Genomic DNA, 13,049 nt, shown 5'->3' with positions numbered 1-13,049 from the left:
ACTTGGAGGTCACCAAGTCCACAATGACACCTCAGGAAATGATGCCAACACCACTGGAATGTGACTGGGACAGCAGGGGAAGCATCTAACACCCCAAAATCGCAGGTAATAAAGTCACAAGTTGATGTTATACAAGTGAATTACCTGGTTATTAGAGGGTGTATGAATATTTTATAGGTACAGCTGGATGGTTGTATTATGTAGCACGTACAGTAGCACTTGGTAAACAGAGTGCCTTACAGTAGCACAGCAGCCTCCTTGTACCACCCTGTGTATTTATGTATGACGTAGCAGCACGTAGCACTGGATGAACACACATACTACAATTTTATTTAGATCTATCACTCTAGCATGTATCAGCAGCACAAAGCACTTTGTGAGCAGAGTGCTTGCACTACCCTTTGTATTTATGTATGATGTAGCAGCACGTAGCACTGGACGAACACATGTATATATGTTATTGGGGCATGTGACTATGCCATCCAATTATTGTTATTCTCTTTCTTGTGATGCTACGTCCACCAAGGGGCTGTGGCAGCCTCCCTGCATGTTGATTGGCTAAAAAAACAGGAAAGAAAGGGGATTTGAACGCTGATCGAATATTGATCGAATATTCGGCGAACTATTCGATAATAATCGATAAGATCGAATACCTTACTATTCGATCGAATATCTATTTGATCGAACAGTATTCGCTCATCACTAGTAAAAATATGTTGAGACCTGTTCAATAAGATTTTTTTTTAAAAAAAGTGACGTTGAAATGGTTGAACCTAAACCTGTCTTCATGTCAATTCTTTTTTTGTTGTTGTTGTTTTACAGATGGACAAGTCACAGTCTCCCAGGTTACACCATATTATGGCAGCGTGAATGGAGGAACAAGAGTTACAATCAGGGGACGTGGTGGGTGTCCTATACTAATCATACTATCCATACTGGGAAGATTTCAAGAGAACCTATCATATTTTGGAACGCTAAACCCCCAGCACATCTTTATGCAGCCACGGTTTAGTGTCTCATAACCACCGATATGAATCCCACTTCCCCATTAGGTTACAAAGCACATGCATAGGCTGCTCACTTGCCACAAAATCTCATAAAACAAGTTTTGCAAGATTGCAATTACAGTAGAAGACATGAATTCCTATGTAGTAACTAGAAAACCTGTATAGAAAATGCACACTCAGAGGGAGATTTATCAAACTGGTGTACAGTGAAACTGGCTCAGTTGCCCCTAGCAACCAATCAGATTCCACCTTTCATTTTCCAAAGAGTCTGTGAGGAATGAAAAGTGGAATCTGATTGGTTGTTAGGGGCAACTGAGCCAGTTTCCCTTTACACCATGTTTGATAAATCTCCTCTTAAGTAACCATATAAAATTCTCAAATAACCAGTTACTTTTTATTTATACATTTTTACAGGCCAAGTATTATATAAAACCTCCAGTAGATTAATGGGATACAAAAAAAAAAACTACTGGACCAGAACCCTGACCTTCCAATAGGGGCTTATCTTCTATCCTTTACAGTGTCTATTTCCAACACTTAACCCACAAGAAAACTTACCAGCATGTTATCCATGTACTATGGGCATATACATATAATGTAAAACACTGACCATGATTTAACCAAAGTAGTAGAACTTTGACTACTGGTATAAACTATAGGAGAAACGGGGCCATGTCCAAACCATACTTCCCCCAGTTCCTTGATTAAAGGAAAAGTCCGGTATTGTATTGCCCCCCCAAAGTTATACAAATAACCAATATACACTTATTACGGGAAATGCTTATAAAGACCTTTTTTATTCCTGCACTTACTGCTGCATAAAGGCTTCACTTCCTGGTAAAAATGGTGATGTCACTTCCTGGATAACATGGTGATGTCACGACCCGACTCCCACCTCTGCTTTGACTGCTCTTGTCTGTCCTGTAATGGAAAGTTAGAAGTCACGCGCTTCCATAGAGAATGCATTAAAGCGTGTGAGTTCCATCGTATAATCACAGGAGACAGAAGAGGAGTCACAGCAGAGGCGAATGTGAGCGCGTGACGGATTTGAACAGTGCCGCGGGACCAGAACAAAGTGGTGAGTATATCTGCCAGCGCCTACCGGGGAGGGGGGGGGGCAATAATTATTTTTTTGTGAACTACTTCTTTAAATGGAAGTTAACGCTAGGGTCTCACATATCAACCTGTTGGTATGGTCATGTTTTGCTCTTGCTACTGATTCATTAATGCCATACTGTTTCCCGGACTCTGCTGTTAGTTTCCCTTTAAAGTCAATGACTACCCTTAACCCCTTAAGGTCAAAGCCTATTTTCGTTTTTGCGCTTTTGCTTATTCCATTTTAAGTTTAAAAGTCCATAGCGCTTGCATTTTTTCACCTAGAGACGTATATGAGCGCTTATTTTTTGCGAAACCAATTGTACTTTGCAATGACAGGCATTGTTTTTCCATAACATATGCTGCGAAACCGGAAAAAAATCATTTGCGCTGTCAAATTGAAAAAAAACCGAATTTGTTTTGATTTCGGGGAGTTTTGCATTTACGCCGTCCGTCCTATGGTAAAACTGACTTGTTATGCATGTTCCTCAAGTCGTTACGATTACTATGATATATAACATGTATAACTTATATTGTATCGGATGGCCTGTAAAAAATTCAAACCATTGTTAACAAATATACGTTCCTTAAAATCGCTCCATTCCCAGGCTTATAGCGCTTTTATCCTTTGGTCTACGGGGCTGTGTGAGGTGTCAGTTTTTGCGCCATGATGTGTTCTTTCTATCGGTACCTTGATTGCACATACACGACTTTTTGATCGTTTTTTATTACATTTTTTCTGGATTTGATGCGACCAAAAATGCGCAATTTTGCACTTTGGAATTTTTTTGCGCTGACGCCGTTTACCGTGCGAGATCAGGAATGTGATTAATTAATAGTTCGGGCGATTTTGCGCGCGGCGATACTAAATATGGTTATTTATTTATTTATTAATTTATATTTATAAAATGGGAAAAGGGGGGTGATTTGGACTTTTATTAGGGGAGGGGATTTTTTATTAATAAAAACACTTTTTTACTTTTTTTTTTACATGGACTAGAAGCCCCCCTGGGGGGCTTGTATATACACAGCAATGATCTCTCATAGAGATCAATGCTGTGTATATACACAGCAAAGATCCATGAGATCGGTCATAGATTGCTATGGCCTGCTGCAGGCCATAGCAATCTATTGCCGAGTCGGGATCAGCGTCATTCCGACGCTGAGGCCCGGCACGGCCAGAAGAACGGATCTCCCCCCCGCGATCGCATCGCGGGGGGGGAGATCCGACCCACTAGACACCAGGGATAGTGTGCATAAAGCACTTCAATGCAGCTGTTAGGTTTGACAGCTGCATTGAAGTGCTTAACAGAGGCACTGCCCGGCTGCACGTGTCAGCCGGGATCAGCGCCGCTCTGAACACCCCCCGCGGCGCCATGACGTATCAGATACGTCATGGGTCGCTAAGGGGTTAAAACTGTGTGTCCAAAACTTATACTAATTTCTGATACATCTTTATATCAGTTAGAAGTTTAATTTTTTCATATTGGTCTAAATCCCCTGCACAGACAAAGGTGTTTAAAATGTTTGTTGCCTGAAGCCACAAGTAGTGGGAGCTCTGTAAGGTGTGTAGTGGCCTGTAGGGTAGGGATATGGATACATTCTCATCTGGATTTAGTCTAAAATCCTTAGGCTTACCTTTAGCATACCCATGATATGAAGAAATGTAGTCACTTTCCCTTACAATGTTATATATCGCTATATGTGTTTGTTATTTTATGTCATAGTATACATTGACATTAGTACAATTTCTCTATGGTTATCCTTATAACTTTCTGCACTATTCAGGTTTTGCAGATGCCAATCAGTTCAACTACGGAGATGGAAATAGCAATCTGGGGAACAGCGTCCAGTTTGTTTCATCCACCCTTTCCTTCCCGTGTGATGTAGAGAAAGTTTCCAGTCACGCCACACAGATCATCTGCTACACCAGGTACTGTGCCAAGCATCTGGATCTCTTTAGTCAATCAATCAAACATAGTTTTTACATTTACCATCCCTCCTAGGTCTGTTTCCGTTTGAATTTCCTGCTGTTTGCAGGTCCCTAAACCTCCAGTTAGTGTCTTCATTTTTTCTTTACTTCCTGGTTTGAGGTTTCCCATGATGCACTTGTCTCTTGTGATGTCTAACTGACACTGTACAACTGTTAGATGGCTTACAGCTTGTTCAGCCAATCAGAGCTGAGCAACCTGAGTCATCTGACAAAGGGAGGCTGGCAAATATATATAACTTTGTAATGTGTTTCAATTACTGGGAAAAAGCTTTTCACTGAGTACCACTTTAAGGCCCTATTACATGAAGTGGACTATGGCCAGCAGTCAGCCAGTGAATGAGCAAACACTTGTTCATCACCTGATCGCTTCCTTCTGACTTGCTAATAAAAAGTCATTGTCAGCCACACATCTCCACATGATGGAAGCAAAGCGCCACACGTACAATCCAGTGTTAGTTTATAGTGTGTGTCGGCCATGTAATACCAAAGTTGGGGATAGATATTAGCTTTATACTAGTCAAGCAGTATTTGGCGGCACCAACATTTTTAATACCTTATGCTGACATATGATCAATTGAAGTGAAAGCCCAAAGCCAGAGGCTGCACTACTTCTATCAGAAGAGTTCGTGATTTCAAATTACACTAGAAACATAGAAGATTGTTGGCAGTAAAAGACCACTGGGTCCATCTAGTCTGCTCTTTTAGTATTTCCCTTCTTATTATCTTAGGATAGATATATGTATACACCAGGCATGTTTAAACTTTTTTATTGTAGATTTACCAACCACCTCTCCTGGAAGTTTGTTCAAGGTATCTACTACTCTTTCAGTAAAATAATATTTTCTCACGTTGCTTCTGATCTTTCCTCCAGTTAACCTCTCACTGTGTCCTCTTGTTCTTGAGCTCAGTTTTTTACTAAAAATACTTCCCTCCTGAACCTTATTTAGTCCTGTAACATACTTAAAGGTTCTAATCATGATCCCCCTTTCCCTTCTTTCCCCCAGACTATACAGATTCAAATCCTTAAGTCTTTCCTGATATGGTTTATGCCTCACACTCTCCACCATTTTTGTAGCCCTTCTTTGGACTCATTCTATTTTATCAACGTCCTTTTTTAGGTGAGGTCTCCAGAACTGGACACAGTATTCCAGATGTGACGTCACTAGAGCTCTATACAGTGGGATCACAATCTCCTCTTCCTACTGGTTATACCTCTAGCTATACAGCCCAGCATACGATTTTCTTTCCCTTTCGGGGGTACTTGCCCCTCGTCAGTGTGGAGCAGGATTCTGGCTAGTTGGGGCAATGACATATTGCATATTTAAATTAAATTTTTTGGGGGCATCAGTGGAGACTCTTGATTGAGTACTTTAGAGGAATCGGAGCAACAAACCTGACAAGGAGAAAGTCGCTACTGCAGTCTGAGGACCAGCACGGCCTCAGAAGGAAGTGAGAGCATGGCAATGGTGTGAAACACCTTTCCCCACGCTGTGCAAAAAGCACCAACACCTTCGGCAGATATAGCAAGTTTGAGCACGAGGCAGAATAAGTACATAGTGGATGAGTATGTATCAGCACATCTCATGATGCTGAATGATGGCTTCTCCCTATTCAATTTCTGGGTTTCCAAATTGGACATGTTGCCAGCGCCTGCCCTCTAGGCCTTGGAAGTGCTGACCTGCCCTGTAGCAAATGTGTATTAAAGGGGTACTCCGGCGGGGGGGGGGATTTTTTGATGGGAGGGGGGATGGCTGAGGAAAAAAACGTCCAATCACCTCCCCGGTTCCAGCGGCGGGTCCCCCATCGCGGCGCCCCGGTGCCCGGTTCCCGGACGCTTCCTGGTGTCTGACGCCGCCCGAGACACTACACCTCAGGTCCGCTCAGCCATTCAGTGAAGGAGGGACTGAGCGGACTTGACATGGGACCCGCCGCTGGAACCGGGGAGGTGAGTGGACGTCTTTTTCCTCAGCCACCCCCTCCCCGGTCCCATCAAAAAAGTGCCCCGCCACACCGGAGTACCCCTTTAAGGACCACAGAGGGTGTCATTACCGACAAGCAGGTTCACCTATCCACAGCAAACGTGGTCAAACTGACATTCCTATAAATATACAAGGACCCCAGACCAGGGCCGGTTTTAGACTAGATGTGGCCCTGGGCAAAGTTGAAGGTGGGGCCCCAAATGCTGAAATATTTTAGCAACAATTTAAGGTCCCCATACATGTTACTCTTTTGTTGGTGGTACCTGTTGCTCCTGGTGGGTTCGGCCATCAGCGTAAGGTGTATGGGGCTCTCTGGACAGTCCTCTGACAGATGATATCAGTGGACATAGGGGGTCAAGCTTGATGGAAAATCAATGCCCAACCTCTTTGTTCTCAGAGAGATAAGCCGCCATCAGATCTGTATGGCTATGGCTTTCCCCTCTCATAGAGAACACAGGAACACTCAGATGTGCCAAATTTCTGTGTATGGGGAGGACGGGACCGGATGGGACAGATAATTGTTAGCTGAAGGATTGTTCAGCCAGCAGTTATTGGAAGTGTACGGCCACTTTTAAGGCCGTATTACACGGCCTGATATTCTGCAGAAGTGAGCGCCAATCTGGTAGAATGGAGCTCGCTTAGAGAGCCTACTACATGGCTCTTCTATGATGCAGCAAAAGCTATGGAGGAGATTTATCAAACTGGTGTAAAGAAGAATTGGCTCAGTTGCCCCTAGCAACCAATCAGATTCCACCATCTTAGAATGTGAGTAATGAATGGTGGAATCTGATTGGTTGCTTGGGGCAATGGAGCCAGTTTCACTTTACACCATGTTTGATAAATCTCCCCCTATGTGTATATATACAGTATATCATTAGTGATGTGTGTGCAATCCTTGCTGTATAAAGTAAACAATAAAGATATATACTACCTGATCACGTTCCCCGCTGCCCTCAGGCCTTGTCTGTGATATATACTACCTGATCATGTTCCCCAGTGTCCTCACAGAGCGATAGCGTCCTGATTCGGACTATTTTCGCTCCATGTATTAGGCCCCTTACTCAGTTCAGAAGGTTACATGCCGGGACTGCCGCTATATGCCAGGACTGCCCCTACATGTCAGGACTGCCACTATATGCCAGGACTGCCCCTACATGTCAGGACTGCCCAAACATTCTGGGACTGCCGCTACATGCCGGGACTGCCCCTACATGTCAGGACTGCCGCTACATTCTGGGACTGCCGCTACATGCCGGGACTGCCGCTACATGCCGGGACTGCCACTACATGTCAGGACTGCCCCTACATTCTGGGACTGCCGTTACATGTCAGGACTGCCCCTAAATGCCAGGACTGCCACTAGCTTCTGGGACTGCCGCTACATGCCAGGACTGCCGCTAGTGGTGTAAACACAAGAAGTATTTATATGAATTGCTTTAAAAAAATAAAATAAAAAAATCACTAGTAATCAGGACCAAATATTACCTCCATACCGTTATTGAAGAAAACTTTACTATATATAGGCCAATATTACCACCATAAAGTGACCGCCCCATAATGACTCTATATATACACTATATACAGACCAATATTACCACCATAAAGTGACCGCCCCATAATGACTCTATATACAGACCAATATTACTGCCATAGAGTGACCACCGCATGACTCTATATACATTATATACAGACCAATATTACCGCTATAGACTTTCCACTGTATAATGAATGACTCTTTATACCCTGTATACAGACCAATATTATGTGGCTGTCACTCTATGGCTGTACTTTTGGTCTGTATATAGTGTATATATAGAGTCATTATGTGGTGGTCACTGTATGGCGGTAATATTGGTCTGTATATAGTGTCATTATGTGGTAGTCAATCTATGGCAGTAATGACTATATATACACTATATACAGAACAATATTAATGCCAAAGAGTGACCACTGCATAATGACACTTTATACAGACCAATATTACCGCCATAGAGTGACCGCCACATAACTCTATATACACACTATATACAGACCAATATTACCGCCATAGATTGACCACTGCATAATGACTCTGTATCCAGACCAATATTATGTGGCGATCACTCTATGGCTGTACTATTGGTCTGTATATAGTGTATATAGTCATTTTGTGGTGGTCACTGTATGGCGGTAATATTGGTCTATATATAGAGTCATTATGTGGTGGTCACTGTATGGCGGTAATATTGGTCTGTATATAGTGTCATTATGTGGCAGTCAATCTATGGCAGTAATGACTATATATACACTATATACAGACCAATATTACCAGCATACAGTGACCACCACCTAAGGACTGAATACCACCTTATTATTTTTCTCAATAAAATACACCGTATTGCCTTATATACATAGGAGCTGCAGCCAATCAGCGGCCTCAGTGGTCATCGGCAGCAATTACATAGGACTGATGAGGCCAGAGAATGGCTGCAGCTCCTATACACAGTACATTCACCTCAACACTTGGGAGTCAGCAGTGCTAACTCACACACTAATATATATATATATATATATATATATATATATATATATATATATGTCTATATATACACTCACACATCCATGAAAACACATTATACAGATACAAACCATCCAGTCCATACACTATACACATGACATGTAACACACACTACATTCATCCATTATACACTTACATTCATACACATTACACACTACATATACAGTATACTTACTCTGTCTAGCATGTTGGGTGTAGTGGTGAATCCCCCTCATGTACCATGCAGCAGGCTGTCATCCTCTCCTCCATCGTCCCGACAGCTCCACACCAGAGGAGGAAGTCACGTGCAGTAAGAGGAGCTGGAGGGGGAGGGGGAGCTACACACACACACGGAGCAGACACCAAGCAGCGTCCTGCAGCCTCTGCGTGACCCCTGATAGCAGCAGCCAGGGATCACTGCCAGACGCTGCAGGATGCTCTCCTACTGGAACTGCGGTAGGGGGCCCCTGGGGGATGGGGGCCCTGGGCATTTGCCCTGCTTGCCCCCCCCTAACGCCGGCCCTGCCCCAGACGACTTGTCAGTCCCAGTGCCTGATTAAGGAGCTTATGTTCAAATCTGCAGTGTTGGCTATTGCCTCCTCCTTGGCCTCTACCTTCCAGCTCCATCTTCTCTTCCTCTTTCTTCTCTACCTGGACGTCTGCATCCTCTTTCAGGGTGCCTTCACACCTACCGTATCGCAGTAGAAAATCCGCTGCGGATCCGCAGCAGATCCACAGCAGATTTAACTAAATGAATGAACACAGCATTAAATTCGCACTGTCAAATCCGCTGCGGATCCGCAGCAGATTTGTAAGTGCGGATTTGATGCTGTGTTCATTCATTTAGTTAAATCTGCTGCGGATCCGCAGCGGTTTTTCTGCTGCGGATCCGCAGCGGATTTTCTGCTGCGATACGGTAGGTGTGAAGGCACCCTTAATATTAATTATTTATTCCTTTAACCCCTTCACTCCCGAGCTAATTTTCGTTTTTTTTCCCTTGTGTTTAAAAGGCCATAGTGCTTGCATTTTTTTTTACCTACAGACCTATATGAGCCCTTATTGTTTGCGCCACTAATTGTACATTGCATTGACAGACTTAGTTTTTGTATAAAATATGCTGAGAAACCAAAAAAAATTTATATATGGTGAAATTGAATATAAGGGTACAAACCCACTTGACGTATTTGCTGCGTGAATCAGTCTTAAAAATAAGCAGGCAAAACGCAGGTTGGCTTTATACAATTGTTCTGCGTTAAAATACGCAATTGCATATTTTTGAAGCGTGAAGCTACATGCGTTTTTCGCACAGGTTGTTAACAACTGATGCTTTGCTAACAACAAGCTTCACGCTTCAAAAATACGCAATTGCGTATTTTAACGCAGAACAATTGTATAAAGCTAACCTGCGTTTTGCCTGCTTATTTTTAAGACTGATTCACGCAGCAAATACGTCAAGTGGGTTTGTACCCTAAAACACAATATTTTTTTTTTTAGATGGTTTTGTGTTTATGCCATTCTCCCTATGGTAAAACTGACTTGTAATCTATGTTCATCAAGTTGTTATGATTAAAATGATATGCAACTTGCTTAACTTTTATTTTATTTGATGGCTTTTAAAAAATTAAAACCTTTAAAAAAAGCCTAAATATTGCTTAAAATTGCTCTATTATAATTATTACAATGCTTTTATTTTTTGGTCTATGGGGCTGTGTAAGGTGTTTTTTGTGCAATGATCTGTACTTTCCATCGGTACAATTTTTCTGGATTTGATGTGAACAAAAATATGCAATTTTGCACTTTAGAACATTTTAACACTTTGGAACCTGCCTGATCAGGAATGTGATAATTTAAAAGTGCGGGCAATTACACACATGGTGATACCAAACATGTTTTATTTATTTATTTTTATAAAATGGGAAAAGGGAGATGATTTAAACCTTTATTAGTTGAAGGGATTTTTAATAATAAAACCTTTTTTTCTCCACATACATTAACCCTTTAAGGACAGAGCAAATTTAGATTTTTGCGTTTTCGGGTTTTTCCTCCTTGTGCATAAAAGGCCATAGCACTTGCATTTTTCCACCTAGAGACCCACATGAGCCCTTATTTTTTGCGTCACTAATTGTACTTTGCAATGACAGGCTGAATTTTTCCATAAAGTACACTGCGAAACCAGAAAAAAATTCAAAGTGTGGTGAAATTGAAAAAAAAAACGCATTTTGTTTATTTGGGGGAAATGTGTTTTTACGCCATTCGCCGTGGGGTAAAACTGACTTGTTATATATGTTCCTCAAGTCGTTACGATTAAAACGATATGTAACATGTATAACTTATATTGTATCGGATGGCCTGTAAAAAATTTAAACCATTGTCAACAAATATACAACACTTAAAATCGCTCCATTCCCAGGCTTATAGCGCTTTTATCCTTTGGTCTATGGGGCTGTGCGAGGTGTCATTTTTTGCGCCATGATGTGTTCTTTCTATTGGTACCTTGATTGCGCATATACGACTTTTTGATCGCTTTTTATTACAATTTTTCTGGATTTGATGCGACCAAAAATGCGCAATTTTGCACTTTGGGATTTTTTTGCGCTGACGCCATTTACCGTGCGAGATCAGGAATGTGATTAATTAATAGTTCGGGCGATTACGCACGCGGCGATAGCAAACATGTTTGTTTATGTATTTATTTATTTACTTTTATTTATAACCTGGGAAAAGGGGGGTGATTCAGACTTTTATTAGGGGAGGGGGCTTTTTACTATTAACAACACTTTTTTTTTTACTTTTACACTTATACTAGAAGCCCCCCTGGGGGACTTCTAGTATAAGTGCTTTGATCTCTCATTGAGATCTCTGCAGCATAGATATGCTGCAGAGATCCATGAGATAGGCACTCGTTTACTTCCGGCTGCTGCAGCCAGCAGTAAACGAGTGCCGAGTCGGGGACGGCGCCATTGAGATTAATGCTGTGTATATAATAGAGCACTGATCCATTAGATCAGTGCTCTATTACTCTGGATACATAGATTGCCGAGTCGGGATCTGTGTCATTCCGATGCCGAGTCCCGGCCTGGCCAGTACAACGGATTGCCCCTCCATGATCGCATTGTGTGTGTGTGTGAGGGGGGGGGGGGGATTACAGCCACTAGATTCCAGGTAGATTGGCTAGGGAGGGCTTTTAAATGCAGCTGTAATTTTTGACGGCTGCATTTAACTGTCATAATTTGCGGGTGCAGCGATCGGCCGCATCCGCTAGTAACAGCAGTCCTTGGCTGCAGAGAGAGGTACGTCCTTCTGCGGGAAAAGGTCAATGTAATTTGATTTATTTATTAATTTATTTTCTATTTATTTTATCTTATAATTTTATATTCTTTCCCTATACAGCTATTGTCAGGGCAATTGCCTTGTTACTACCTCCATTATGGTTGCATTTCCAGCCCTTAGCCCATTCTACACCCATTTTACACCCACTACAGCCATGAACTCAATGGGGTTCGGGTTCATGCAAAAGTTCGAGTAAAATTCCACATCATATTTTTTTTTTTTTTACTCCGTTCAAAAGAAGCAGTTGAACTTGAATATCCATGGGTCTGCTCATCACTTCTAAAGGGATTTTAATATGAAGCCCTGAAGGTCTTCTCAATATGTAAGAACGGGGTTATTGAATAAAAAAAAAAAAAAAAAAATTTCTATGTTGCAGGCCCATGCTGGAAGGTTCTTACACATTAAGAGTAAGCGTTGACGGTGTTCCTGTGGACCCTAGCAACATCTGTAATGGATACTGGTACTATTGGTGGGGGTGTGGATTTCTGGTACGTAAAAACTTTATTTTTAATATTTTCTGCAATATAGAATCAATATACACATATACTATTAATTACAGAGTACTGACATCAGTTCTTTTTAGCTTTTAACGATATCCAGTTCAGGCAACTCTATTCACTCCTGCACACATCAATACTGTTCTATACAGTTCAGTCATCAGCATACAGACATAATATACATCATACTTTTGGTTTAAAAGTATATAGCAGGTTCAGGCGCTACAGCTGACACCTGCTGGCTTTTGGTTGTTTGTTTGGCTGTGATTTGGGCTTTTGGCCCTTATAAGTTGGACCTGCTGGCAATGGCCATGATCAGTGCTAACTTTAATTCCAATTGTTTAACTCCCTTGATGTAACAAAAGCGTATTGGTTGTGGTATTCGCAATCCCTTATGGGGTTCCCCACCTCCTTTAAGGGGTTATCCAGTGCTACAAAAATATGACCACATTCTTTCAGAGACAGCACCACTCTTGTCTCCAGTTCAGGTGAAGTTTGCAATTAAGCTCCATTCACTTCAATGAAACTGAGCAGCAAAATCCCGCCCAAGATAGAGACAAGAGTGGGGCTGATTCCATTTAACGGGGTTATCAAGCGCTACAAAAACATGGC

At 42.0% G+C, this 13,049-nt stretch overlaps 1 protein-coding gene across 1 annotated transcript in view; it reads left to right on the top strand.

The window, feature by feature from the left end:
- The window catches only part of LOC138784112 (fibrocystin-L-like), a 71,877-nt gene that overhangs the window by 18,741 nt on the left and 40,087 nt on the right, over positions 1–13,049 (top strand). Inside the window, exons 2-3 of the mRNA XM_069959628.1 lie at positions 823–903; positions 3,891–4,035. Coding sequence (XP_069815729.1) covers positions 823–903; positions 3,891–4,035 — 226 coding nt within the window. The remainder of the gene's footprint in view (positions 1–822; positions 904–3,890; positions 4,036–13,049) is intronic.

This window comes from Dendropsophus ebraccatus, chromosome 2 (genome assembly GCF_027789765.1).
Source record: "Dendropsophus ebraccatus isolate aDenEbr1 chromosome 2, aDenEbr1.pat, whole genome shotgun sequence".
Taxonomy (NCBI): Eukaryota; Metazoa; Chordata; class Amphibia; order Anura; family Hylidae; genus Dendropsophus; species Dendropsophus ebraccatus.
This window is presented reverse-complemented; position numbering and strand designations above follow the sequence as displayed.